Source organism: Epinephelus moara, chromosome 14 (assembly GCF_006386435.1).
Source record: "Epinephelus moara isolate mb chromosome 14, YSFRI_EMoa_1.0, whole genome shotgun sequence".
NCBI classification, from domain to species: domain Eukaryota; kingdom Metazoa; phylum Chordata; class Actinopteri; order Perciformes; family Serranidae; genus Epinephelus; species Epinephelus moara.
Window position 1 is genome coordinate 24,290,421 of NC_065519.1, and position 26,823 is coordinate 24,317,243.

Sequence of the window (26,823 nt, forward strand, 5' to 3'; positions counted from 1 at the left end):
GGCATGCAAGGGAAAGCATGGATTATACTGCTGGTAATGGTATCTGCTTTACAAATGGGCCACAAGAACAATTTAATGCTGACTAATCTGTAACACTGGTGGGCATGAGTAAAAACAGGAACAATCTGCATTTAAATAGTCATAAATGTCATCATTATTGCTGCTTATTCTAATGAAGTGACTTAATTTAACCTCCTTACTTGTGCTTTTCAGGGAATCACAACACCAGGCATAAGACTTTTATGAGCAAATCATGCATTCAGCGGACCAAATGTTAATCATTGTCCAGGAGAGGTTACCCAGAAGCCCGCTGACTAAAGTGGTGGGAGTAAACCTAATCTACTGTGATGATGGGATGCACTTCACACAGACAGCTCGCGGGGCAGCCTCTGATGAATGGCTGGAAGATAGGTGGTTGGCTCATTAGCAAGTGAAATCCACCCTTTGCAGTTGTGGGCAGAGCAGGCCTCAGCTATCCCCAAGAGGTCACTACCCTGATGTACTGTGGCACAGAGTGTTGCTGCTTTTACATGCACATGGAGCACTGGAGGAACAGACTTTAATCTCATTCTGGAAATATGACACTGCCAGCCAAGATCCTCTCGACTGGTGAGTTCCCAAAACTGTCTACTTTAAAATTTGGCTTAGCAATGAGAGCAGCTGAAATTCAGTGATAAATGATAGGCAACATGATGCACTCCCGTCATAATAACACAGCATAACCACATCATAATGCATCCTCTATGGCTCGCTGTTCGGCAGGACTTATTAAAAGCTCATCCCATGAAAGCAAGCAGCCAGTGACTCCGATAGCGTCTCAGACAGAAAATCCATAGCTCTCCCTTACTGCAGTGGACAGATGGTACAAGCAAGCTACCTTTCCTTAATGCGCTTTGGACAGGCCCTCAGAGAAGAGCTTTTGTCCAGCACTGTTACTTTGATAGACAAGAACACTCAGCCTCTGTATGCTCCATGTTTTACAGTACAGAGCTCTTAACCTATTTGTAAGGTTTGTCTTTGCATGCACCAGTTCACTGAACGTTTATCCAGCAGCAGTAGTCAGTAGACATTTTGCATCAAGGTGAACTGCACTTGGCCAGCCAGGCATGGAGAGGGAAGAGCCTTTGAAAGTGCAGCAGCAAATCATGAAACCAATTTCTTTAGAAAAAAAAGTATGGGAGCACATTCAAGCCAGGAAAAGGAAAAAAGATGAAGCTAGTTGTGATAAAAATAACTTCACCCTAACCCATATTTGTGACTTACTATTTCTTGAGTTTGACTTCCTAGCCCTTTTTACACAGAGATCATGCTATTTATATACTACAAAATCCCTTCTTTATGCCTCCTTTGCATTTTTACCAAGAACCAAACAACAAGGGCATCCTGCCGCACCAGTGTGAGATTTATCACAACAGCATTGGCCTCTAGTGTGACATAAAGCATATGCGTCATAAACAGTTACAATCATTTACGTTTTCTGTTATATAGTGTCTGATCTCGTCCTCTGCTCAGAGGGTAAAGAACTCCCAGGCGTCTTTGTTTTTCCAATTTGCAGACGATTTTGGATACTGATCTTTTTTTTAAAGCTAGCCACTAACTGCTAACGGCTTTTTAAATCTCCCGTGGTGGGTTGCATGCATAACACGTCATCAAAACATCACAACCGTGCCACCCATGATCCCATCCTGCCCAGCTGTCCTTTATACCGTTTCAGCACTGTTACTACCTCTCATGGTGGATTAAAGGCGAGAACATTTTGTGATCTTATATACAGAACAGTGAGGTGGCAGAATGGTGAAATACTCCCGGGCAGCATAAAACAGGGCTAGTTATTTCTATTTTGACATTATCTCATGATGTTGATGCACTATATCAGAATTTTCAACTTAAAGGTCCAGTGTGTAGGATTTAGGGAGATTTATTGGCAGAAATGGAATATTGTACTCACAACTATGTTTTCATTAGTTTATAAAAGCCTGAAACTGTTTCCGTTAGCTTTGAGTGAACCATTTATATCTAGGTAGGGAGCAGGTCCTCTTCCCTTGAACACACCATGTTCCACCACCATGTTTCTATAGTAGACCAGAACTGACAACCCAAACACTGGCTCTACAGAGGGCTTTTGGTGCTTTTATTTTAAAGTGAAGGCTACTGCAGTCTCAACGCTAGATGCCACTAATTCCTACGCAGTGGTTCTTTAAGTAAAAATTATATCAAAGTTATAATTTACTATCTCATAATCTTGACTTAGTGTGTCATAATTGTGCCTTTAACCTTAGAGTTGTGGCTCACAGTACCTTGAGTAAAGGGATGGGAACTGATGAGATTTTATTAATATCAGTGCTTTTAGAAATTCTGTTTATTGGTCAGATTGAACGCAGTGTAACCTGAGAGCTAGCTACAGAAATAATGTGTCTGTCATCAGCTAAAGTGGATGAAATGAAAAAATATTTGTACAGCATTTGTTTTCATTTAGGGCGTCTTAGTCAAAGGAAAGATCTGCTAGTCCTGTTTCCGTGGTGCTAATATTATTATAATATAGGATAGGATTATTTACACTTGGGAGCGGGCGTGCTACACGGCTGGGAAGCAGTGGCACTCCTGCACAGGTTTTGAATACAAGGCATTCCTGGAAATATAAGACCATGTTATATAGAAAGCAAGCAGCAACCTCCATGTCTGAAAAATAAAGCTAAGACAGAAGTGCCAAAAACTGACGCTCTTTGAATGGCCACTTGAGGCTGGTGCCAGAAGCAGCCCAGATGGCAATGGACGTCAATATGACGTTGAAGAGATGTTGGACCCTTATATCAGACAGATGTTAAATTTTGGTTGGAATGGAAATCAAGTTGACAATATTTTAAACCTCTAATGATTTAAGAATTTCACATTGTGTGGATGTTGACATTATGACCTTTGGCAGACGTTGTTTTTTTGTTCTCCATACCTCACAACTAAATGTTGTTATTTTCTGTTGAGATGATGTTGGCATGAGACACTTGCAAGATGTTGCATTCTGGTTAACAATACAACTTAAAACTGACAAAATATCAATGTCATTTGTCGTCAGTATTCTGCGTGAACCAAATTTGGTTACTGGGTCCAAAAACTAAGATGGCAATGGCCAAAATGTCAAACTTGGGGCACCCAGTAGCTCACCAGGTGGTGTGGGCGTCCCATGTACAAAGGGCTGTGTCCTTGCTGCAGCAGCCGTGGGTTAGTTTCCAGCCCGTGGTACTTCGCTGCATGTCATTCCCTCCTTCTTTCCCCCTTTCACGCTTAAACTGTCCTGACAATTAAAGGCAAAAAAGACATTAAGTAATCCAAAAAGCCAAACCCAAGGCTTCGAAACAAGAGTCCATAAAGCAGTGGGTGACGTCCATTATTTTAGGGATGTTAGACAGATGTTTCAACATATTGCTGGTACTGGGTAGACACATGAGTTTGATGTCATTGTTTGCTACGCCTAACTTTCAGAGAAACATGTTGGCATCCATAAAAGGAATTAATAAGGTTGGACCCAAATGATTCGAATAGTTCAGGCAATTTGGAAACGGTCCTTGTTTTCCATCGCTGCTTGAGTCTTTTTGTTTTTAGTATGACTAACTTGCCTTTGAGTTCTTTCCTCTCTGAGTAGAAATGGGCTTCCATATATGACACTATTGTTGAGCAAGCGGGGGAATGACACAAGCTTTGTCTTAATTTCTACTGTAGTCACCTCACTCTTACAGAATTAAAATGGATTTATAGGTCATCTGGAAATGTCAGTGGATTTTGACAAGAAATTACATTAGCTTCAGCTCTATAGGCTGAACCCTGATAACCCCCAGTGTAATCCTTACAGATTCATCCTAAACAATAGAGTGAATTGAAATGCAAACAATTAAGGCAGTATCACTTATACGGCCCCTGGGCTCTCATTTTAATGACACCGAGGTTTAACTGTAAGCCCCTTTTTTACATTACAAGCTGTTTTCCACTATTTCTCCTAATAGGGGGTCAATGTTTTAAGGAGATGCTTAGCAAAGTCATGAAGTCTGACAGTGAGGCTGACAATTACATTTGAATAAACCCCTTTTAAGTCTTCTTTTAGTTTAAATAGAGCAGGAATCTTAGTTACCATTATAATGTCTCTCCATAGAGACAAGAAATCAAATAATCCTGTTATTGTAGAAACAATATACGTGTATTTTTTCTTGTAATCTTTAAATTTTCCTTGCATATTTGCAGTTGTTCCTCTATAATAACACAAATGAACAAATGAAAAAGCACCAAAGTCAAATTTTCTTTTGTCTTCAAATCAAAAATGAATTTCTTGGCCAATAGCACAACAGTTTTCAGGACAAGAGGGATAAGAAACAACTCATTAATTTCTTATTATGCAGTTGGTTTATTTGTTAAAGAAATAGGTTCACCATTGTGTTTCATTAATTGACCTTTTGACCCATGCAGTTTTCCTTCTTACTGGCCAAGCAGAGATACGAGCAAGGGTACATAACTGACTTGGCAGATAATGTGAGCAAACAGGGCTGTTTTTTGTGACAACCACCATTTTTTTGGCATATAAAGACGCCTATTACAGCATCGTTTTATTGCTGTTCGCAGCTCTGAACCCAAAAGGAATCAGGAAAATAAGTCATGCGAGGCGGTAAAATATAGCCAAGCCAATAAATATCTGTGACAATAATGCTGACAAGTAAGAGTGAAGGAAAGGGAGGGGTCGTGTCTGCTATACCCCCCAACAGGCAAATCTGTCATTGTTATGCAGATTGGTTCAGTGGAGCCTTTTTTCACTTGAGTTTATTTGATGTGTAAGGAGGAACATCATCATCATTTTAAGCTTGTTACAGTGCTTCTGCGAGCGTCTCATCTTATCAAAACGCCATGTATAACATGTATGCCCCAAATCTGGCTCACTCTGTGAGCAATTTCTGCACGACTTGACCCTAATACATTTTCCTGCTTTGTGTCTGGTCTTAGCTGCTGTATAAATTATTCAGGAAATGATTGTGGTGGAAAGAGAGGGGAACATTTCAGTCAAATAATGAGGATGCTAGACTGGGGCTGTGTTGTAACTTCAAGTTTCCTCATCCACAAAGATTTTTGGGTCACAATGGACTCAAAGGAGATTGTGAGGATTGCACCCTCTACAGAAATAGCCCCACACTGTGCCCCCCCCCCCCCTCCCTTACTTTAGACACACAGATACAACAACCCCTCCCGCCATCTGCCATCCCTGACCCTGTCATTCCATGGATAATGCATTTGACTGAACAGCAGCACACTGGGCGAACGCAGCACCCTCGTGTTCTCATGTCACCCACATTACGTGCAAAGGAGACAGAGGGCGGGTGAAAGGTATCCCAGGTGATGAGGTGTAGCTGAGCTCTCCTCTCCTTACAGTCACTGGAAACCAGCTTAAACACACACACACACACACATGCACACGCTGCTATCAATTCTTTTGCAGTCCAATGAGGGAGTGGGAGGAGGCAGAGAAGGAGGGAAGTGATAAAGAGAGAGAGAGAGAGAGAGGGAAAGGGAGGGAGGTGGGAGGGAGTGTGTGTGTGTGTGAGAGAGAGAGAGCCAGAGAAGGAGAGGGAGAGGGAGAGGGGGGGGATGGAAGGAGCTGTATGGGACCGTGATATTCTCTCCTCCTGGATGCTTCCTTTCCTCTTCATGGCTTTGTCCCTCCTTTGTACAGTCACCGTGTGTCCCCAGGAGCAGGCACCGGTACACGGACCAGCACTCAGCCACGGAGCCGGGGATGAATCAGCCCCAACAAAGAGCCTTTGAGATGGCAGTGTGTGCTTCTGCCTGGAGGGAGGAACGCATCAGGCTTTCCCAGGCAAGCGGCAGCCTGCAGTGTAGGCTTGCTTGAGAGCCAGCACTCTTCGTCGTTGTGTGCATGACAGAGAGAGATGTCCGTGTGTGAGTGTATGCGTGCGTGAATGCAAGTGTGTAATAGTGTATGTGAGAGTGTATGTGCGCACTCTCGCTTCCAATCCTTCCTGGAGGAGAGAGGCTCTCCTCTTCACTAGACGGCAAGGTAAGGGGGATGAATGATCTTTTTTTATTTTATTTTTTTACCTCCTCTAACAATGATTTATCCCTCCAGAGCTCCTGTTTCCTCTCTCCACGGCGAGGAGAGTGGGGTAAAGAGGGGGGGATGGTGGGGAAAAAAGGAAAAGAGGCTTAACGTCATTGATACAGAGCAGGCTAGTGTATGCCGTCGGTAGGCATCAGCCGTGGTGGAGGAAGAGAAGAAGGAGGTGGAGAGGCTGTGAGCAGAATGCAGTGCAGCCAGGTGCTGATGTGGGGGAGACAGGGAGAAGAAAAGGGGGGGATGCTGGATGTATTCAGTGATGGACTGCATCTCAAAAGAGCCTTCACCTTATGCTCACCCCTCCTCCTCAAAATCCCCACATTCCCTTTCTCCCTCCGTGTCTCCATCGCTTCCGTCCTCAGCCTCTACTGCAAGAAAAGGATACAACATCCACTAAAATGTTTCCCTCAACGAGACAGAACACACTTGACAAATCCAGACTGTGCCATTGCTTTGGGCACTGTGAACAGAAGCTTCCTGTTTTTACCATTGTGTATTCTGGTGTGTGTGTGTGTGTGTGTGTGTAGGCTGAGTTCTCAGGTGATCTTTCTTGTCCTACCAATGCATTGGGATTCAAGCTGCTACTGTATATAAACACACCTCAGTTAGATGGATGCTGTGGGAGAAGAGGCTCAGGGGAGGAGATTGACATTTGACATATTTTACTAACAGCATTTACATTCATACATAAATGTAATCATTAGAAAACCTGTTGTGCGAGAGCTTGCATGAACGTGGGAGGCGATGTTTGAACTGTGCTCTTGTTTGACTCTGAATTTGAGGCATTAAGAAACGGGGGATCTGCACTGTATTGTTGAAAACAGGTTTGTAAAGTCTCTCTTGTAGCCTCTCTATTAGATGCTAAATCCTCAGTGAAAATCAATAGAGGCTAAGGTGTTTTAAGGAAGTGTATAGATTTTAGTTTTCAGCCATTGCACTCATTCTTCTTGACAGAATCGTAACATTAATGCACTTAATTAAGAGTAGTGACTGCAGACATATACCGTAAGTGATCGACACAAAGGATCGACAGGATTTTGATCCATTCTGTTGTTTTTAGTAGTTCATTTCATAAGTCGGGTAATGACGTAACTGAGACTCTGTAATTCTTACACTACCATGTGTTTGTGTCTCAGGTTACTCATTGATATTCAAGGAGGAGGAGGAGGAGGAGGAGGGAAAGGGTAGAGGAGGTGACAGAGAAGGTCTCTTTGGTGCATGCACACACACTAGTACACACACACACAGCTGGACATCTGCTTCACTGAGGAGGATGTGTACGCTCCAAAGTCTAAAGTCGTTTAAAAGTTTTTTGGAAGCCGTCTCATGTCGCCCATCTTGCAACACAAACTGGCAGCACAGACTCTAGTCCATGCACTGGGACTCTTGACAGGACAGGAAGCGATGGGGGCCTCACACATGAGCGCAACACGCAGGTTTAGGTGCTACATCATTTGCCATGTGCCCTGTTGTGTTTACGATTGTTTTCAGGAATGCTTGTGTCATGTTCATGTCAGCTGAAGGAGGGGACAGTGTGCATTAGCAGCTTAGCGTCGCCACGGGCCACGAGACGTCAAGCACTAAGGATTAAAACAGAGCCCAAATTAGGACAGTGTGACATGATTCCCCTCTCTGGGCTGAAACAGCACCCATGCTGGGTGACAGAGGAGGGCAGCAGAGTCGGCGCAGATTGATACCGTGAAGGAATCGGAGGTTAAAAATGGTTGGTGCTTTGTCCCTCGGAGAGACAAGATGAGGCCTGGGCTAAAAAAATATAAATCAGTGCTTTCATAAGCACATGCGTGTACAGTAAAGCTTGCACGAGGCCTGGCGCATCAATAAATTAGACCCAAGAGAGAAGAGTTGGGCTCGTACCATTGGTCCAGGCTGATCATACGTCTCTATCAGCACAGCGTCAAATTGTTCAAAGCACTTGTGAGAGCCAAGAGGATCTTTAATTAAACAGAGTGTTGGTCAGTGCTGCATTTTCTCCTGACTAGCCCTGAGTATACATATTGTTACCCTGCATGGAAAGGCCTACTTCTGAGTTAAGAATGTGTTCTTCTCGTGATGTGTCAGCACTAATAGAACATCCCATAAAAGCCCCAGGACACTAGAAGTGTTGCTTTTACAATGTCATTATGTTAAGGTGTTTGGAGTACATTACAGCTTTTACTGTGCATTTATGTCCCAGCTCCTCGCTGCGGGACACAACAAACTAGTTTTCTTGTCCATTATCTCGTCCCGGAGAATCAGTGCCAATGCGTCAGGTGACAGAATGACATACGCTCTCTGTTGAGGCAACTGTCTTGTCCTCAGATCCCCTTTACTGTGTCTTGTTTACTGCAGACAAAGCTGCTCAAGATGACGGTGAAAAGAGGTTACATCTTCAGTACTGAGATTGCTGCGATCCACAGAACTGAGCCACTAAATTGGACAAAAAGAAAACATGTGAAGAGTAATTTTCAAGGCACTGACACTTCCAATCTATGTCCACTTATTCAGCATCTTTATTCTTTTCAGTTCTGTCCTCTCGCTTTCTTCCCTTCCATCTCTTTTTCTGTCATGACGTCTGAGTGTCCAGACTCTTGTTTCCTCCCCCACTCTTTTTCCTCCTGTCCTGACCTCTCATTTCTTGTTTCCTCCTGTCAATATTAACACAAGACTGATGTGCACTCCTGCGCAGATGTCTGCCCTTGAAGAACTGACAGTCCACATTGTTGGGAACGAACATCACATTTTTTTATACTCTGTTCCAATCCTGAGGCCCTTTCTTAGTGCACAAGAAAATGACAGACAAGCTCTTTGATTGTTTACTTTCTCAGAATAGCGGTGCTCTGTGACTTTAGACTACAACTTGCTCTTCTTCATACAGAGGTTTTAGTGAGAGCCCACACATGACACATCGCTGTGAGTTATGTGACATTTGAAATACCCCATGATATGTCACTATCAATGAACTCTCTGTCTGAATATGGGTCATCTCTGCTTAATGCCCAAACTGAACTGTAAATACAGAATATGCTTATAATTCCATTGAATATTATTTGCCTCTGACAAGTTTTTATCATGAACTGCACACTCTGCAGTGCACTTGAAATTCCTTCAGTGCTTCGCTTTTCATAAACTTAAACTAGTCCATAACATTCACTTCACATGCCCTTGGATACTCTCTACACCGTGTCCTTACCTCTGAGTGGAGCTTTTTATCAGAGATACAAATACTTCGAGGACTGAGAAAGTTGTTGAATGACACTTTAGAAAAGACTGGCCACATATTCACCTTTATTTTCTTTTGCTGCTTAGTCACCTCTAGTCATAAGTCCTCCTAGAATGCTTTCTTTTTACCTTGGAAGTCGAAGGTCAGAGCTGGGAATGGTCGTAATCCAGCACAATAAGACTGAAAACCAAGATGTTGTTAGCAAAACCAGTTCAAGCCAGGTTAGCCATTGTTAGCAATAACAGTTGATAACAACACAGTACGCATACAAACACCGTAGCAACCATATGCACAGAGAGAAGTTGGACAGGACTGCGTGTACGACTGTTTTAATGAGACACTAATAAGACAGACATTTTAATAAACAGTATATTACTAATGCTGTCACTACTGTTGATGCGCGTAGCAGCCATATTGGATTTTGAGGTTGGGGTTAGCGAGGTTCCTTTGACTTTCTGAATCGGAAATCCGACTTCAGGGGGCATTCCAGTTATTCCTGACTGGGAACTTGAAAATTCCAATCTAACCCTAACCCTAATAGACCAACAGTCTAAAGTCATGCTCGCAGCTCTGTGAGGCTATACTTAGGCACTGCAGTGCTTTTTGGCGTTAAATGCTAAAGACAGCATGCTGACATGCCCACAAGGACAGCGCCAACATGCTGATGCTACCGTATGCTGGTGTCATATTCATTATCACTGTCTTAGTTCAGCATGTTAGCATGCTAACATTTGCTAATTAGCAGGAAACAAAGAGTGCAGCCAAGGCTCTAAATGTCTTCCTTTTTTTTGCATTTATGTGGTGATAAACCAATGTTGAGGACAAATTGAAATTTGGACCTCATGAAAACACAGACCATCACCAAAACTATTACACAGCTGCGGCCCAGGGGGTAGAGCAGGTTGATCCCTGGCTCCTCCTCTTGGGCAAGAGACTGAACCCCAAATTGTGTGTGAGTGTATTTAAACTGAGTAGTGGGTGATGCCTTGTACGGTGGCTTCGGCCTCCAGTGTGTGAATGTGTGTGTGAATGGGTGAATATGACATGTAGCCTTGTGTTAAAACACTTTGAGTGGTTGGAAGATGAGATAGGCGCTATACCAGTGCAGACCAGTTTACGTCATCCTGAAGAGGACATGATTTCGTTTAGTAAATTCAAGGCAGGCCACCCAATAAATGTTGCGCTAAGTTATTTAAAAATGCAAATTTGAACTTATATACCCATTTTCTAGCAAATTAGCTCTGGTTCTTCCATTTAGGTTTCTTGGAACCTTGGTGCTAGCAAACAAGCCCGTATTTCCTCCAGTTCTGAGTGTAACCATTGTCATCAAGGATGTCTCATCTATAGAGGGCGTCGCACAACTTAAGTAAACAGTAGTAGCAAGATGGTGGATCACATTGATTAGCTGTGAGCTTTTGTTCTGTTATTACAGATAATTGTTTGTATTAAAAAAACAAGCATGGGCTCCATCCTCTCGTTCCAGCCTGTAGAATATGACACATTGATGTAATCATGGTTTCGCACTTCATGTCAAGGAAAATCTGTCAATCAGTTGTTTTAGCTGGGAACCAACTCTTTGGGGGTCCACCAGCAATTTATTTTCGGTCAAAATGCTGCGAATGGTTCAAAATTAGATGCGGCAACTGGAACAGAACTTGTGCCATGTTGGCGGAAAATGGGTAATAGGGGCGCTTAAGGAAAAGTCAGAGATCACCAAAGTCAGCGGAATTCAACCTCTGGAGTCTTCATAGCAATCCATGCCGTAGTTGCTTAGATATTTCAGTCTGGCCAAAAGTGGCAGACCAAACCACCAGCTAATTGACCAACCAACCGATAGGCCAACTGACCGACCAAGTGACTGACCATCCCTATCTGCTGGCATGGCTTAAGAAGCAAAACTGTGCTCACACCCAAAGCCACATTTTCACAATGGATGACTCTTCAGAGGCAGTAGATGTGTGCCATCCAACATTCCTTGTATTCTGAGTGCTTTGTCGTGCATGATGTATCAGACCACTAGCATGAAATATGCATGACAGCAACGTGTTATTCCATGTCATTGAATGCAGCTTATTACATCACTTGTCGTCTCCTATTGACAATCCTTCCATGTCTACAGAGGTGACTTCAAAGAGAAAGCAGACATCAACTTAAATCATAAACACTGCTATTGTACTGTCCGGTCACGTCCGGTGCTTGTGTACCTTTTTTATGTCCTTAGATGGTGTGTGTGTATGTTCTTGTGTGTGTGTGTTTTAAAAGGCACAAGGAAGGGAAGAGATGACCAACCAAGCCCCCCCCTCCTCCTCTCCCCTCCCTCTTGAGAGGCAGTCTCATTACACTCAAAGGGCAGAACGGTCATCATAATGAAGCTGATAGAAGAGCAATCTCTAAGCCCCTCACACTGCACTGCAGACACAGCAGACCTTGATGCTATCTATGCCCCTATGAAATAGATGTAGCCCCCTGTAATTCAGCATAGCTGGATTATGCTTATACGTGCATTGACAAACACAAAAAGAGGATTACCTCATCGCCATCGTCTCCCACCCTCACCTCACTATTTGACATGAATCCTGTGCAAAATAAACACGTGTCTGGTGCAAGAGAGGAGAGGGTGGGGGGTGGGGGGGGGGCATGATGTGTCCTAAAATTAGATCAGTGAAGGACTGAACACCATACTAATCCTGCGAGCACAGTCACCTGCACACTCACTACATTCCTGCATGCATGCCAACAAAAAAGATGGAAGCAGAAATCAGGGCAAATAGGAAAAAAAATCATTCAACAGAGCTGGGAGCACTAACATCGAGCAAATCCAATATCTCTCTTATCTCCCGATCCCCTCCCACTCATCCCCAACTCCTGCTCGGGGTGGTTTGAACATGAGAGGAATGCGAGCATGCCCTCTCTTCTTCTGTCATGTTGTCTTTGGGAAACGTATGGATTGCCTGCTTGCATTTCTGCATAGCATGGAAGGCCCGGCCCTCTGTCAGGTGAAGAAGCCTTATTTGGTAGAGGGGGTAAGGCTGTGATTCATTTCTGCCTGGAACGGGGATGTATTGCTGTGATAAAGTGGTGATTCTGCGGAGAAAATTGGATCTATTTGTGTGTTTTACACAATCTGCATGCTCCATCATCTTTCTTTAAAGGTTTGTGTTTAGTCAGACTTCACAAGCAGACTTGCTACAAACAGCTTCATGTGATTTTCTGTGAGTGAGATTTTACTGATTTGTGGATTTTCAGGTCACGCATTTGGATCTATTTAATTTTTTTTTGCTCTTGCGCACAGTTGCAGAGATGGAAATATCTAATGTAGCACAATTTTTGAGTGACCTCATCCTCTTTGGCTGTTCATATCCCTGACAGCAGTAGGCTGAGTTTTTGCCTCAGCATTTTGATAGATTCAAGACAAGCCACTGAGGCATAGGGTCAAGTCCCTGCAGTTTACAGGGATGTGACCAGAAAGCGAGATTAAGCACTGTGCAAGTTCAGCTCTGTGCATACGTAATATACGGCCAGCTTAGAAATCAATAGCATATTGTTATCAAGACAGTCATAAGCTTGGCGGAGTAAGAGGGGTCAATATAAGGCCAGTTGCATGATTAAAGCTTGTAAATCAATACTTGCATCAACTTTTCAATTCCTTTTGCTCAGGCATGAATTAACAAAGTTGATGTGTGTGTTTCCACTTGCCTCTAATATCACAGTGGATAGAAAAATGAGGATGAATAATGAATGCTGTGATATGTACTGTTCTCTGCCGCTTTGAACTGATGAGGCTCGATAAAGTGCCATGCAAAGCAGCCGTCCTATTTGTGCAGTTATCACCCCATTATTGCTGGCAGTGGAGGACTGTAGCAGTTTGCGTTTGACTCATGAGTAAATATTGATTGATCTGCTTGTAAAAAGATACATGAGCGCTATGTGTAAATATTTGTTCAGGCAATGCCAACATCTGCACGTCCAACAGCTATTTAAGCAGATAGTCTCTTGTGTAGTGGGGAAATAAAAAACAGAGATCGCAATCTTGTGTTTTGCAGCTTGTTCTGTCGAGCGTTCGTTATTCAAAAAGCAGCCACAATTGGTGCTTAAAAGCCTTTCTGTGTCTGTAGCAAGGAAACTGGGTCCCTGTCTCTCTAATACATCCAGGTTTGACTGTAATCTTGGCCCCAACTCCTCTCTCCCCACCTCCTCCTGAGAGCCCTCACACCATAATGTCCCTGTCAGATGGAATTAAAGTCCTTCCCAGCACCACATTATGTACATAGGGAGAGCACAGAGTGATACGCTTATGCAACACTTAGCATATTAGCCTTGTGATTAAATTATCCTTGGAGGGTGACACCCCCCTTCCCATCCTTACCCCGCCTTCCTCTAATGATGCAGGTTTAGCTGATGTGACCAGTGGGTCTGACCTCCTTTTACCCTCTGGTGATGCGACGGGGCGAGTGGCGTGGGATAGTCACCGATACAGCTCATAACAGGCATCCTTGATGCCGATTAGAGCCGTGCTGGTCTGAGGGCGGAGGTGGAGAGAGGAGAGGCTGCCAGCGTGATCGCCTGCTGAGCTGCGGACGACTGCAAAACTCATTTCCTCAACTCCCACCATTTCACAGTGCATGATGGGAGATTGTATCTGATATTCTAGGGGCACCTTGTAGGGCTCTGCATTGGGACATATACACCAGGGACTTTAAGTGCTACATTCTGCTAAAATAAACAAGACTAGCAGTCCGCACTCACGCTGGTGGCTCTGTGAGGCTGGAACACACAGCGGTGCTTTGGGCTTAATGGTCACACTAGCATGCTATCATCATGCACGTGCAATAACAGTAGCATCTTCATGCTAAGCAGGTATAATGTTGACCATGTCCACTAGCGTAGTGTAGCACGTTGGCATACTAACATTTGCTAATTAGCACCTCTAACTACAGATAGCCTCTGTCTTTGGCTTTCCCCCCTCTGCTAATTTTGACATTGGAGCTAATTAAAAAGAAAAATCTGAGGGCATTTTCATATTAGGTACGATTGATTTGTACTGTGCCCAAGTACTATTGCTCCCCCTCTCCACTCTCACGCAGCTCAGCTTTCACATTCGTCATATTGTTCCCCACCCGAGTACACTTGTGTCACCATTTGCGTGACATTTGTTTATGTAGTTGCTACAGTGTAGAAAAGATCCCAAGCCTATACAGTTTTGCATTATCTCTACTATTGCTTATATTTGAGAGACAAAGTCAAGAACATCCCCGTCACCTGCCTTCTGACTTTATCACCCATGGCTGTGCAGTTCAGTGGATGAGATAGGCGTGTGCTGGCGCAGATTTCAGAGAAGACTGGTGGTGCTGAGAAATGCCTTTGTAACTTGCTGACTGCTACTCATGTTAAATAGTAATCAACTTCGGTCCTTTGGTACAGTTGGTTTTCACACCTGATGTGAACCATACCTGAGCAAAGTATCCCGATACAACGGTTCATATCATATCTAACAAATTCATTATGTAGGTTTAGGAAAAGAAACATGGTGATGACTTACATTGAAATAACTCAGAGTTTTCTTGGTTTCACACGAGACATGAACGCCAGTTTCCTGAGGGAAAGTCGTGTGTTTGTGTCTGTGTTTGTTTGAGCACTGGTCATGGGATCGCAGCCTTCCCAATTACTTGGGTTATATACAAATTACTATGTCATGACAACATTGGTTATATATGAATTCTGGTGCTTAACTTTTCATAGCCTGACCCAAGTACATATGAACCCTAGTTGAGACCATTTTTTCAAGTGGATTGAGGAACCTTGGCCATTTTCGGTACACAGTGTTCACACGGATCAGACAAACTAGACTTTTGGGTCAAGTGTACTCTGATGCGGGCCCAGGTCCCTGATGTGACAGTCTCCTAATTTCTTCTGAAGTGCAAACCCTTCTGGTATTTCTTGACTTTGGCTTGACATACCCCAGCTCTCGATTTTTTGTCTATGGTTGAGTACACTGTTTTTTTTTCTTCTACTTATACTGGACAGAGTTAAAATGTGACCTGAGGATGGTGTGTGTAAAAGATTGGGGGATCAAAGTGTCTTCACTAAATTTCATGACAATCTATCCAAGTGACGGACTGACCAACAGACTAGCCTTGCCATCCCTAGAGCCACGCAGCTAGCGTGGCTTGCTGGAACGTCCTCTATTAAAGAGTATTAATACTAATCATGAGACTTAAATTTGAGTGATTATCTCCCAGTACAGCTGTGCTGCTGAGGAAATGAGATGTAATGTATTTAATTATTTCCCTACACTTGAATGGAAAATAAAGCTTAACATACAGTCAACCCGAGTTAGTGGCTCGCCAAACGCATGGCCATCCATCCAAGGATTAAGTGGTTACCCTCCCTGCAATCAAGGGCACACGAGCTAATAATTAGGACGGGATATGAAAGAGTTATAAAGGGTTTATGAAGGATAGCCTGCCATAGTATATCTGAGTTTGTGTGTGTGCATGAGTGTGTCTGCGTGTTGTACCCGTCCTGCTAATGCACTGAAAGCCTGTGGGCGCTGGCCAGCCCGGCCGCGTGCTCATCAGTAAAATGGCACAGAGTATGAATAAGCCTTGATTGACCAGATATCCTTCATTACACATGTGCTTACAAATCCATCCACTCTCCTTGGAGCCATTCTCAGAGGCACAAGCTTGTGACAAGCCAGCAAGGCAACGTGCAGGGACATAGACATCCCAGACATGGAACGGCTTTTAGACGAGCCATTTGGATATTTTCTCCCACGTGGAACGATCCTCTGTTGTCAGATTTTATTTGAATACACTTGGTCAGAGAGACGATAACAAAGAAGAGTGGTCAGTCAGTGGCAACGTCGTTTTGATCACTGGGGCAGAAGAGATTTGCCTAAATTCAAATGTCAAGAATACAGTTACTTGAACATGTGCTGTCTGAAATATTGAGTGCAGATTATTAAAGGCTGAATACTTTCCCACACAGGGACATTTTGAAGCGGGCAAGCTGTCGCCCTCGTGGACCTGAGGATGTTTCGCAAGAAGAAAAAGAAGAGGCCTGAGATATCAGCGCCAAAGAACTTTGAGCACCGTGTCCACACCTCGTTTGACTCCAAGCGCGGCTGCTTTGTGGGCCTGCCAACGCAATGGCAGAGCCTGATAGAGAACCTGCGCAGGCCCAAACCCATGGTGGACCCTTCCAGGATCACAGAGGTGGAGCTGAGGCCAAAGAAGGTACACCACACCTTTCATTCAGCTCTTTACTGATCCTCTGACCTCACCTTGAACTCATCACTAATGACTAGCACACCATTCAACCAGGCCCTCGTTAAGATATCGTTAAAGCTGTCAACTGTGACTTACTGCATTTGATTACTTTTCTTATGTGACTGATAGCAGTTACATGAACTCACCTGATGTAAGATGTTTCCTCTGGTTTGACATCAAGTATTTTAGTGTTGACAGCATTTCCACTGCTGGTAAACAAGCTTTACACTGTGCAGTAAAGTCAGAGCCCATTGCTGATTTCAGAAGTTATATATTGTTGCCGCTCTTTTACGAAGACGTGGCCACCTGCCTTGGCGTGGTCAGCTGGTCGCAGGCATGGCAGACTCAGGTTAGAGCGATGCACATGTATTCGATTGGCAGATGAGAGGCGGGGCAAAGTCAAACAAGAAAACCAGTCAAAAACAACACAAAATTTGAGCACTTACTGCCAAATGAAAGGAGCCTCTCTGGACATAGAGACAGCTGTTTGTAAGCCATCCTATCCTTGATGTTGTCACACTGAAATTTGTCCCAACTGCTTTGCCAGCCTAGGGGTGGCATGGTAGTGCAATGGTGGCCCTTCTGTGTGGAATTTGCATGTTGTCCCATGTGTCAGCGTAGGTTTTGTTCGGGTCCTCCGGCTTCCTCCCACAGTCCAGAAACATGTTGAAATTGCACGTGGGTGTGAATATGTGTCAGCTCTGTGATAGTTTGGCGACCTGTCCAGGGTGTACCCCGCCTCTTGGCCAAATCAGCTGGGACAGGCTCCAGCACCCCTGCGACCCTGTACCAGGATAAGTGGTTAGGGATAATGAATAATGAAGGAATGAATGCTTTGCTGACCTTTGTTGTCCAAAAATATGCTGAAAGAAGGGATTCCTGCACTGCAAAAAGATGCGAAGCAAAAGAATGAATGTTATACATATAAGCTCATATTCAGTTGTAACCCCTTAGTGTAATTCAATTACATATTTTTCTCAGTAACTATTATTTTTTAATCTAATTATGTAACATGTTACACAAACACTGAAGATATGCTGCCTGTTGTATTGATGCAAAGGTGTCCTTCAGTGCTGGAGTGCTGTCTCAGAGAATGCCATAATCCTCAGATGACAATGTGGAAAGAAGGCGTGCTCCCCTCCCCATCTTTTTGCTTTCTTATCTATCATGGGGCTAGGCTAATGACCCTGCTGTGTACACTGACTGTACAATGTTGAATACTCAGAGGGGCCACAAGATTTATTACTCCTTGCAGGCAATTAATAACAGTCCATGGTGCCTTCCCACAGATGTCAAGCAGAAGGGGGAAAAAAAAGTGCAGGTACAGCAAAGGAAATGCCAGTTAGGGATAAAGCCTGCAAATCTCAGGATTTCTGCGCTTCACGTAGCATGCAGTGTTGACTCTGTTTGTGACCCTCCAGAAAAAAAATCAAGATAACACCAACATTTCATTAATTCCCTGATGTGATTAGTGCTGTTCAATATGAGAACCATCATGTCAGCATTTAGGTCAGATTTATGGTTTTAATGGCATCATCAAGATGAGTGTGGGGTTACTCAGAAGAGCCTCATAATGCAAAAAAATAAAACATATGCATGAAAATACAGTTCTGATTTTTACAGAGGAAAAGGTGATGTCATTTCAAACTATTTTTCCAGCATCTTCTAGAATAGGATATTGCACCAAGGCCATTATCACCTCCCATTTTCTCCTCCATGAGAGGTGCTACAGTAGGTGAGATGTCATCTGACCTCTACCCCCCGTGCAGATGTAATGGCATGGAACCAGGGAAACAGGAGAGGCTATTGACTGGCTGTGAACTGAACATGACTCTACCCTGAGAGTGACTAATGAGACACCATGCACTCTCTCTTACAGTTGCAACAATATCACCACTCTGGCAAAAGATCTTAAATTTGATCATTTTCTGTCAGGGCAAGTTTGCCTTTGCACGCCTGTTAAATATGCATACCATCTCCATTGTCAATAGGAACTGTTATGTTTGAATTTTGCAACATAGAAACAGTTGTAGAGGCTCTGACTTTGTGGTTTGTCTCTGGATGCATTTACTTGGTGTATTTGTCAGTGTATTGTCAGAAGCAGCCACTGGGGAAATGATTTAAGTCACTGTCTTTGAAGAATGACAAAGATGTCCTTTACAGATTCTCAAGTCTAAATTTAACTCGCCTCTGAGCAATGATTATGTCACCCTCATTATTCCTTTCAGTGCAAAATCTTTCTATAATGTGATCATGGCAAACGCAATGTGATGGAGATAAACGCCTCTTCTCTTTCAGACCATAGTGCGGGGGAGCATGATCGGTCACGGAGACTACATAGCAGCCATGATCAATGACATGAACCGTCTGTCTGTGACCAGTTCTAACTCTCTGAGGAAGAGCAGCCCCTCAGCCAGGAAGAGGGCCCAGTCACTGGGAAGGCTGGGGGAAGTGAACGAGGGAGACACTTACCAGTATGAGGGCCTGACCCAGGATGATGAAGATGACGATGATGCGGGTCAAGAGTGGAGGGACAGGGCCAGGAACATCCACAGTGAGACTAACACCCCCTACCTGGGCATGAAGAAGAGCATCACTCTGCAGCCCAATGGGATCTTGCCAAAGGCCAAGTCCACCTACGAAGTCAGCGTCAGCTCCCTGGAGGGACCCTCGCAACCGGTTCCGTCCCAGAACATCCCGATGCTAAGTCACGGGGCTTATATGAGCGGCGAGGTTGGCAGCCCTCAGGAGAGAGTGATATGGAAGAGAGATTTCCAGCTGCCCAGGGGAATGCCACCAAATCAAAGACCTATAGCTTGTTTTTACAGCCCAGCTATGACTGTACAGCAGCCCCTTAGTGATCAAGCAACAGTCACTGCGGAGCTCCGGCCCAACGTACCGATGTACATGCACCCCCAGAACAGCCCCGGGAGGCCGTTCTCCTCCTATGACCTGAAAGTAAGCCTGGCATTACAGCAGCTTCTTTGCACATCTCTGTGGTCATTAAGTGCACTGATAATACATTATTCATAGGATACACAATATATGCATATTTTTGCTAACGTTATGTACATCATATTACTAGTCCTCAACATGTTTTTGCATGAGCTCTGAATCCATTAAAGTTTTTTTGTCAAGAAATCATTTTCATGCTTAAGGTTTGGAAACTTTAGTGAGGCAGCATATTGATTGGATTTGCACTAAAGGTGATTAAAGCTCCAGGGTTGACTATTTTATTTAATTCTAGACTTAAAATATGAAATGTGGGTTTAAAGTGCCAGTGGGGTTGTAAAAGTTGAGAGATGGTGTGTTTGGCAGGATCTCAACGGGACACTTGGGTCCATATAGCAACATCTTTACATGGGTCATATCAGGTGAAGTGGGTGCAGAGTGAGAGGGAATGACTTGATTTACATTCAGTTTTAAAGCAGGTCTTGAGCCCCAGGCAGGCGGCCAAGTCTCTTTCAGCTCCCTCCCCTTAATGTTCTTCACCCTTCTCTCTTTTATCGTGCAGGCAGAGTCGGCAGTGAGGTACCACTCCGGCTTCCTGCCCACTGGCAACAGCAGTCCTCTTGCAGGCGGCATCAGACCCCAGCGAACTGTGCGCTCCTCGGCTAGCTACACATTAGGCCTATCCCCTAACATGGGGCTGAGGCCCAATGGGCCTGACCCCTTCCTCAGACACTCTGGATGCCCCAATCCTCCCTACCCCCGGCAAGACAGCCCCTCCCAGCCTCGACCCTCCCCTACAGGCTCACTAGCCACCAGTCCTCCAGGCACCTGCTCCCCTGCTTTCAGGCCCCCACAACATCCTTCACCCAGACCGCCGCCAGACCCGCCTAAGGTGACCCATGAACAGTTCAAGGCAGCCCTGCAGATGGTGGTAGACAAGGGCGATCCACGGTCTTACCTGGAGAACTTTGTGAAGATCGGTGAGGGTTCGACAGGGGTGGTGTGTATCGCTACAGAGAAGCACAGCGGCAGGCAGGTGGCGGTAAAGATGATGGACTTGCGGCGGCAGCAGAGGAGAGAGTTGCTCTTTAATGAGGTACAATATCCAACTATGTACAAAGATTCCAACAAACACAACACAAACCTCCAACACACAGTGCATTCAAAATTACAACAACAAATTGGAGGATTTGGGCCTGCTGTTGTTTGCGGTCTTTCATTTAATGGATACTTCTGGTTTATTTCAACCTAGTATCTTTCCTATAATTTTGGCTCTGTCCATTATGGCTCGTTTCCCTGAATCTCTGAAACAAAGGGTTAGCATGACCCATAGGGTCAAAGTAGTCCCATTAACTAGATAGACGCCAGGTTGAAATGAACCAGAATTTTCCTTTAATGCGTACTTAAAGGGATATGCTGATAAATTTACACATAAAGGTTCAGTTTGCCTGTCACTGGGAGAGCTACTTAGTCTATAAAAACAGTTGTACTATGTCTTCTGTGGCTCTGGACAGAGCCTTCTAAAGTTTAGGAAAATTACCCCTGATTATGTCTTTTGAGTTATCTCAGTTTAGGCTTGGAGATATTTAAAGATGTGGGCGTTTACCAGATTGGATTTCTAAAAAGAGAGACATTATTGATTTGGGTAGTTAGAGCCTGATCCATACTAAAGAGCAGAGATGTGACCATGTCATTGTTTTGCAAGTCTTTGCACTCAAGTCCCAAGTCATGTCACTAAAGTTTGATTTTCAAGTCCAAAACAATTAATAATGCGTTTTTCACCAAATGTAGTGCCGACAGAGTAACAAGGTTAGCTAAGCATTTGCTAACAATGTTAATATTAGCCTCAGCTTACTGTTTTTTTGTGCAGCTTCTAATGTTGAACAAAGTTGGTAGTTGTTGTGTCTTGTTTTTAGTTAACCACCATGTAGTTTTCGTAGCAAATGAACCTATCTTTGGCATGATTTTTAAAAGCTGGGGCTCAGTAGCATCACGTTACTCCTTCATAGTTCTCTCCTGCAGCTTGATTGGATGCTGTTGGGTTGGTTCAAACAAAGTAGATCTCGGGAAATTAAGTCATCCTGCTGGGAATGAATAACATTAACGTTAGTTAATTCAGGACATTAAGGGAAATGAATTAATTTGTGGCGCACCTTTTAAATCATTGGGATTTGGGGATGGTTTCAAGTATTTTCAAGTCAAAAGGCTCAAGTCCAAGTAAAGTCATGAGTCGTTGTTTAAGTCCAAGTCTAGTTGCAACTTCTGACTCAAATCTGACTGGAGCTGAAGTCATGTGACTCAAGTCCACATCTCTGCTAAAGAGCAAAAGTCAGGATATCTTGGACTCTGCAGCATCAATCTTACAAGTCCCCTTGCTTTTTGAAAGCTGCTTGAGTACCCCCTTGAACATCTGAGAACTATATTGTGGCCACATTATTGGTAATGTTTTGAAAGGCTTTTAGTTCTAAGGTGAAGGTTTTGTGTTGCAGGTGGTCATCATGAGGGACTATCAGCACAGGAACGTGGTGGAGATGTTTAAGTCAGCCCTGGTGGAGGAGGAGCTGTGGGTCATCATGGAGTACCTGCAGGGTGGAGCGCTGACCAACATTGTGTCTGAGACCAGGTACGAGCACCACCAAGAGATCGTCCTGGTCCCTCTCAAGAAAACTGCATTGGTGCATGTCTGTTTGGTTATGATATCATCTTTAATAACTAAATCAACCACAAGGGGGTAGTGTGGTATTGACTGCTGAGGGCCCAGTGTTGATACCAGCAGCACAAAGACTGTCATTCAGCCATCTCTCTCACTCCGAGCCTGCTGCTTTTCTCTGGGGAAAAGTAATAATTCAATAACGTAATCAGATATGTGTATGTTTAGATGCCACGTGGAAAGTCAATTTTGGTTGAGAATTTGATTTCCCGATGCTGTCACACTGTCCAGTCGCGCATACATCAAAAATAAGGAAAACATATCGACCAGCAGAAGGGAGCTGAATTTGATCGGGGTGTGTTTGCTTTGAGCTGTCAATGTATTTTATATTATTAACAGATGGCTGGCTCAGTCTCCATGAGATGACACCAGGGTTAGATCGCTTGACTTGAAGGGATGTAAAAATTTCTCTTGAGCCAGAAGACATATAAAATGAGCCAACTGTCACAGCCACTGTTTGTCAGACACTAACACAATCAGTATATTGACAGAACAATCAAGAATAAGGGTTCTTTTCTTCTGTTTTTCCTGGCTGCAGTCTACTGTCAAATATTTTTTTAAACTGCCTAAATGAGTGCAAAGTTTTTCCTAATATAGTTTAGATGCATCTTTAAATGGGACTTGTGTGGGAGAATGCAGAACTCTGTTAGGTAACCTTGAGTTATCTTTGTTTTCAGTGGGCACATGACCTCGTTTGCTGTTTGAAAATGGCCCTCTGCCTCCTGGCTCACACGTCTTTATGTTGCACTTGTGAAATATCAAAGTCACATTAACATTGCAGAGGAATGAACATGTTCTGTTGGTCATACTGTTGTGTGGGAGTTGTTGTTTTGAACCTTCCGCTCTTTATCGTTGCCTTTAATGCGCCGTGATTCATGAATTTCAACTTTTACGGCTGTTGATTCGTCGTAACTCGGAATGGAAAAGTGTCAAATGTTAATGTAAAATCTGTGTGTGTGTGTGTAAACTTGTATGTGTGTTATCCTGCAGGCTGAGCGAGGAGCAGATTGCCACAGTTTGTGAAGCTGTTCTGCAAGCCCTGGCCTATCTCCATTCACAGGGAGTCATCCACAGAGACATCAAGAGCGACTCTATATTACTCACATTAGACGGAAGGGTACGATATGTTGTTACTCTTTCTGTCTTTCTCTCTCTCTCTCTCTTTGTTTTGCTATCTTAGTAAAGTCTTTCTCTGGTTCCCCACAGGTTAAGCTTTCAGACTTTGGCTTCTGTGCTCAGATCAGTAAGGACATCCCTAAGAGGAAATCTTTAGTGGGGACACCCTATTGGATGGCTCCTGAGGTCATCTCCAAATCACCATATGGCACTGAGGTGAGGAGGCGCACATTCAAACGCACTCATGCTGAATAACAGTGGTGATCTCTCTGATGTAGTGTAAATGCCAACAGCGGCAATCTGTGCAGTGTGATCTGTTGCATATGGTAAATGTGTGATTGTGCACCAGGTGGATGTTTGGTCAATGGGTATTATGGTGGTGGAGATGGTGGACGGAGAGCCCCCGTACTTCAGTGAAACCCCTGTAGCAGCTATGAAGAGACTGAGGGATGAGCTGGCTCCTACTGTGCGAAATGTCAACCAGGTACGAGAACAGACAGACAACAGATTCTTTCTTTAAAGATGCTGTGTTTAGCATTTTATGTGTAGCCCTAGAAGGTGGCAGTGTTGGTCCAACATTTTTGTCCAGACAGAAATTTCTTGACCGACATCAAATGGAGTGACATGAAATTTGGTACAGACATTCATACCACCCTCTAAATGAATTGCTATAACTTTGGTTAGCCTAAGTATTCCTCTAGCGCCATCATCAGGTCAAACGTTTACCTTATCCAAGACTTTGGTTTATGACCAATGTTGCATTTGTGTGCTCCTTGGTTGGTTCCATTTTCCGAGTTGGGAGGTTGTTCTTCTGACTTTGAACATGAACATGAACACACGTTCATGAACTTTTTAAATGCAGAGATACGATGGACACTAGAAAGAAAATGTGCTGTATTGCAGCTACAGTTTGAAGCTTTTAATTACTGGTTTTGTCCCAGTCTTGTTTCTGCACGAGTACATTCCCTAAAACCAACAAAACATTGCTTTACCTGATTTGTTATCAGGTTTATTGCTAACACATAACTTATTTACCAAATCTAGGCCACCTTATGTCAACAGCAACTAAAAATTACAACCTAATTCAAAAAATTTGACATGCAATACACAAAATAATTTAAAAAAACTTTAACGTCAACCAAGCATTCACTTTTGTCTGCCATGTTTTTGTGTAATATGCCAACTTAGTAAGGTGTGTACCAAAATTGCCACAGAATTTCTTAGTTGTTGTCCTGCCTCGAGGGGGCATTCACATGGATTTCCCAAGGCAGGAACTAATATTTCAGATTATTCACGCATCACATGAACGCTGGGTAAATCCTTTCAAAAGAATGGCATTCCCATCAACCTCTGCTGTAGTATCTGTTGGGTGCTAATTAGCGAATGTTAGCATGCTAATACGCCAAACTAAGATTGTAAACATGGTTAACATTGGACCTGCTAAATATTATCATGATGCAATGTTATCAACAACATTATCTGATACAACCTTTATTGAGCATGTTAGCATTGTGATGTTAGCATTTAGGCAAGGCACATTTCAGCAACAAGGCAATTCAAAGTGCTGTACTTAAACACTGAAAACATTAAGACATATTGCAAAGAAACACATTATAAAAGGACATTTAAATACAATTAAAAGCAGTCACCAAAGAGCCGAGAGGATAGAAATCCCCTTTAGACAAACTAAAATAGAATATGACAGGTATTAGCTCAAAGCACCGCTGCTAGCATGGCTTTAGATTCTTGTTAACTTTCACAATAATTATCATCAATTAATTGTTACAATTTACAACTGCAACAATTTATTGGTGGTGTTGTTCTCTGGTCCAGATCTCCCCTGTTCTAAAAGACTTCCTGGACCGTATGCTGACTCGGGACCCCCTAGAGCGGGCCAGCGCCACTGACCTGCTGGAGCACCCCTTCCTGCTGCAGAGCGGCTCACCTCAGTGCCTGGTCCCACTGGTGGAGCAGTACCGCAAGCGCATGTCCCGCTGCTGACCCCATGGGGCTCCCGCTCCCCAGCACCCACCTTCAGTCTGACCTTGTCCAGGCGAGGACCAGCACCGGGGTCCCAACTCCTCTAGCACCCAAGCCAACGGGGGCTCAGCTCCAGAGAAGCAGACCCAGACAGCGTGTTGCTGCCAGAGTGATGGTGGCAGGACGGCAAGCTCTGTTGACAGACACCGCATGGTCTCAGGCATGAGAGAAGCACTTTAGGAGTGAGTTAAAGGCAGCATGCAATTCCTCACCTCTCGACTCGGTTCGATCCGAATATTGATCGGCTTCCTGTAACATTCAGTGGGACTCAACACAACACAACATGGTGCATATCAGCTGATAGCAAAAATCAATATTCCACGTAACTATATGTAACGGACATGTGCTACTCTAAAGATCCTTTATAGTGTTCATAGTGGGCATTATTACTAGCAGTGTAAAGCTTATAAAGCTGGTGTTAGGCTCAAACCACAGTAGCTCATTGTGACATTATTAAGGAAGGATAACGTTACCTCTGCACTCTCACACTCTCTGTTGTGGAAACTGGACAACAGCCTGGTCAGTACACTCCACAAACACTGACAGCAGACTCTTTGCATGGCCAAATGGAGGCACACCTGGCCTGATGTGAATGCTTGAATATGTACCAAACTGGGATGTGAAAGACAATTCTCCTTTATTAGCATAATAAATGGGTAGATGAAAGCCCAGCTGCTGCTATTGGGCTATTGGAAAATTACCAGTACCATATTCCTGTTTTTCATATTTATTCTTTATTTCCAAAAGGTGTTGTGGGTTGTTTGTATGATGTGAAGTTGCAAATAAGGTTTCACTATTAAGTATGGACTTGAAACATAAGCAGATAAATTAATAATGTAAATAAAAAATACTGAATATTAGGTCATTGTACCTGCTGATCTACTGCAGTAAATTATATGAGATGAACTCAAAACTTTACTTTTCTTTACTGAAATGTGAGTGTATAGTTGTATGTATGTATGTGTGTGTGTGTGTTTGTGCGTGTGTGTGTATGTGTGCATGTGTGTGTGAGCACATGGGCACATGGGCGTGTGTGAGGTGACATCTCAGTGTTTGCTTCTGATACAACCCTCTTTGTATTGTGACAGACTTTTTGAAAACCACAAGACGTGTGTTGCTCCTCCGGAAGATGTGTATGACTGTATTTGCATTTGTTTGCCTAGATAAAGCACACAGGCCTGGCATGTGATGCTGCAGGACGTCCACCTGCTGAGAAACACTTTGCACATAGTCTTTGTATTCTGACACGGATACATGTTGACATGTTTCATGTATTTCTATCTCTGTGTGGATCATTCATGAAAAAGAGAATTACACATTTTAATTTTGTATAAATCAATAAATGATACATATTGAATCGGAATTTATTTAACCCTGCATTTTCCTCATTTACACACACGTACACACA

General features: G+C 43.6%; 1 protein-coding gene across 3 annotated transcripts; it reads left to right on the plus strand.

Moving 5' to 3' along the window:
• Window positions 1-54: 54 nt before the first annotated feature.
• On the plus strand, window positions 55-26,778 carry LOC126400578 (serine/threonine-protein kinase PAK 6). 3 transcript variants are annotated; one of them, XM_050061395.1, is made up of 10 exons: window positions 55-609; window positions 5,705-6,049; window positions 16,317-16,564; window positions 18,896-19,555; window positions 20,112-20,645; window positions 22,039-22,172; window positions 23,250-23,376; window positions 23,466-23,591; window positions 23,725-23,859; window positions 25,209-26,778. In XM_050061395.1, exons 3-10 carry the CDS (start codon window positions 16,361-16,363, stop codon window positions 25,374-25,376), a joined length of 2,088 nt encoding a protein of 695 aa, XP_049917352.1. In that variant the 5' UTR covers window positions 55-609; window positions 5,705-6,049; window positions 16,317-16,360; the 3' UTR covers window positions 25,377-26,778. The 3 variants fall into 3 exon arrangements, with proteins under 3 accessions (XP_049917352.1, XP_049917353.1, XP_049917351.1); XM_050061396.1 differs by lacking the exon at window positions 5,705-6,049; XM_050061394.1 differs by lacking the exon at window positions 55-609 and having other exon boundaries at window positions 5,588-6,049.
• The last annotated feature ends 45 nt before the right edge of the window (window positions 26,779-26,823 follow it).

Coding starts and splice junctions, on each gene's coding strand:
- LOC126400578 (XM_050061395.1), top strand. CDS start 16,361: ATGTTTCGCAAGAAGAAAAAGAAGAGGCCTGAGATATCAGCGCCAAAG. Junction 23,377..23,465: donor TACTCACATTAGACGGAAGG/GTACGATATGTT, acceptor GGTTCCCCACAG/GTTAAGCTTTCAGACTTTGG. Junction 23,860..25,208: donor CTGTGCGAAATGTCAACCAG/GTACGAGAACAG, acceptor TCTCTGGTCCAG/ATCTCCCCTGTTCTAAAAGA.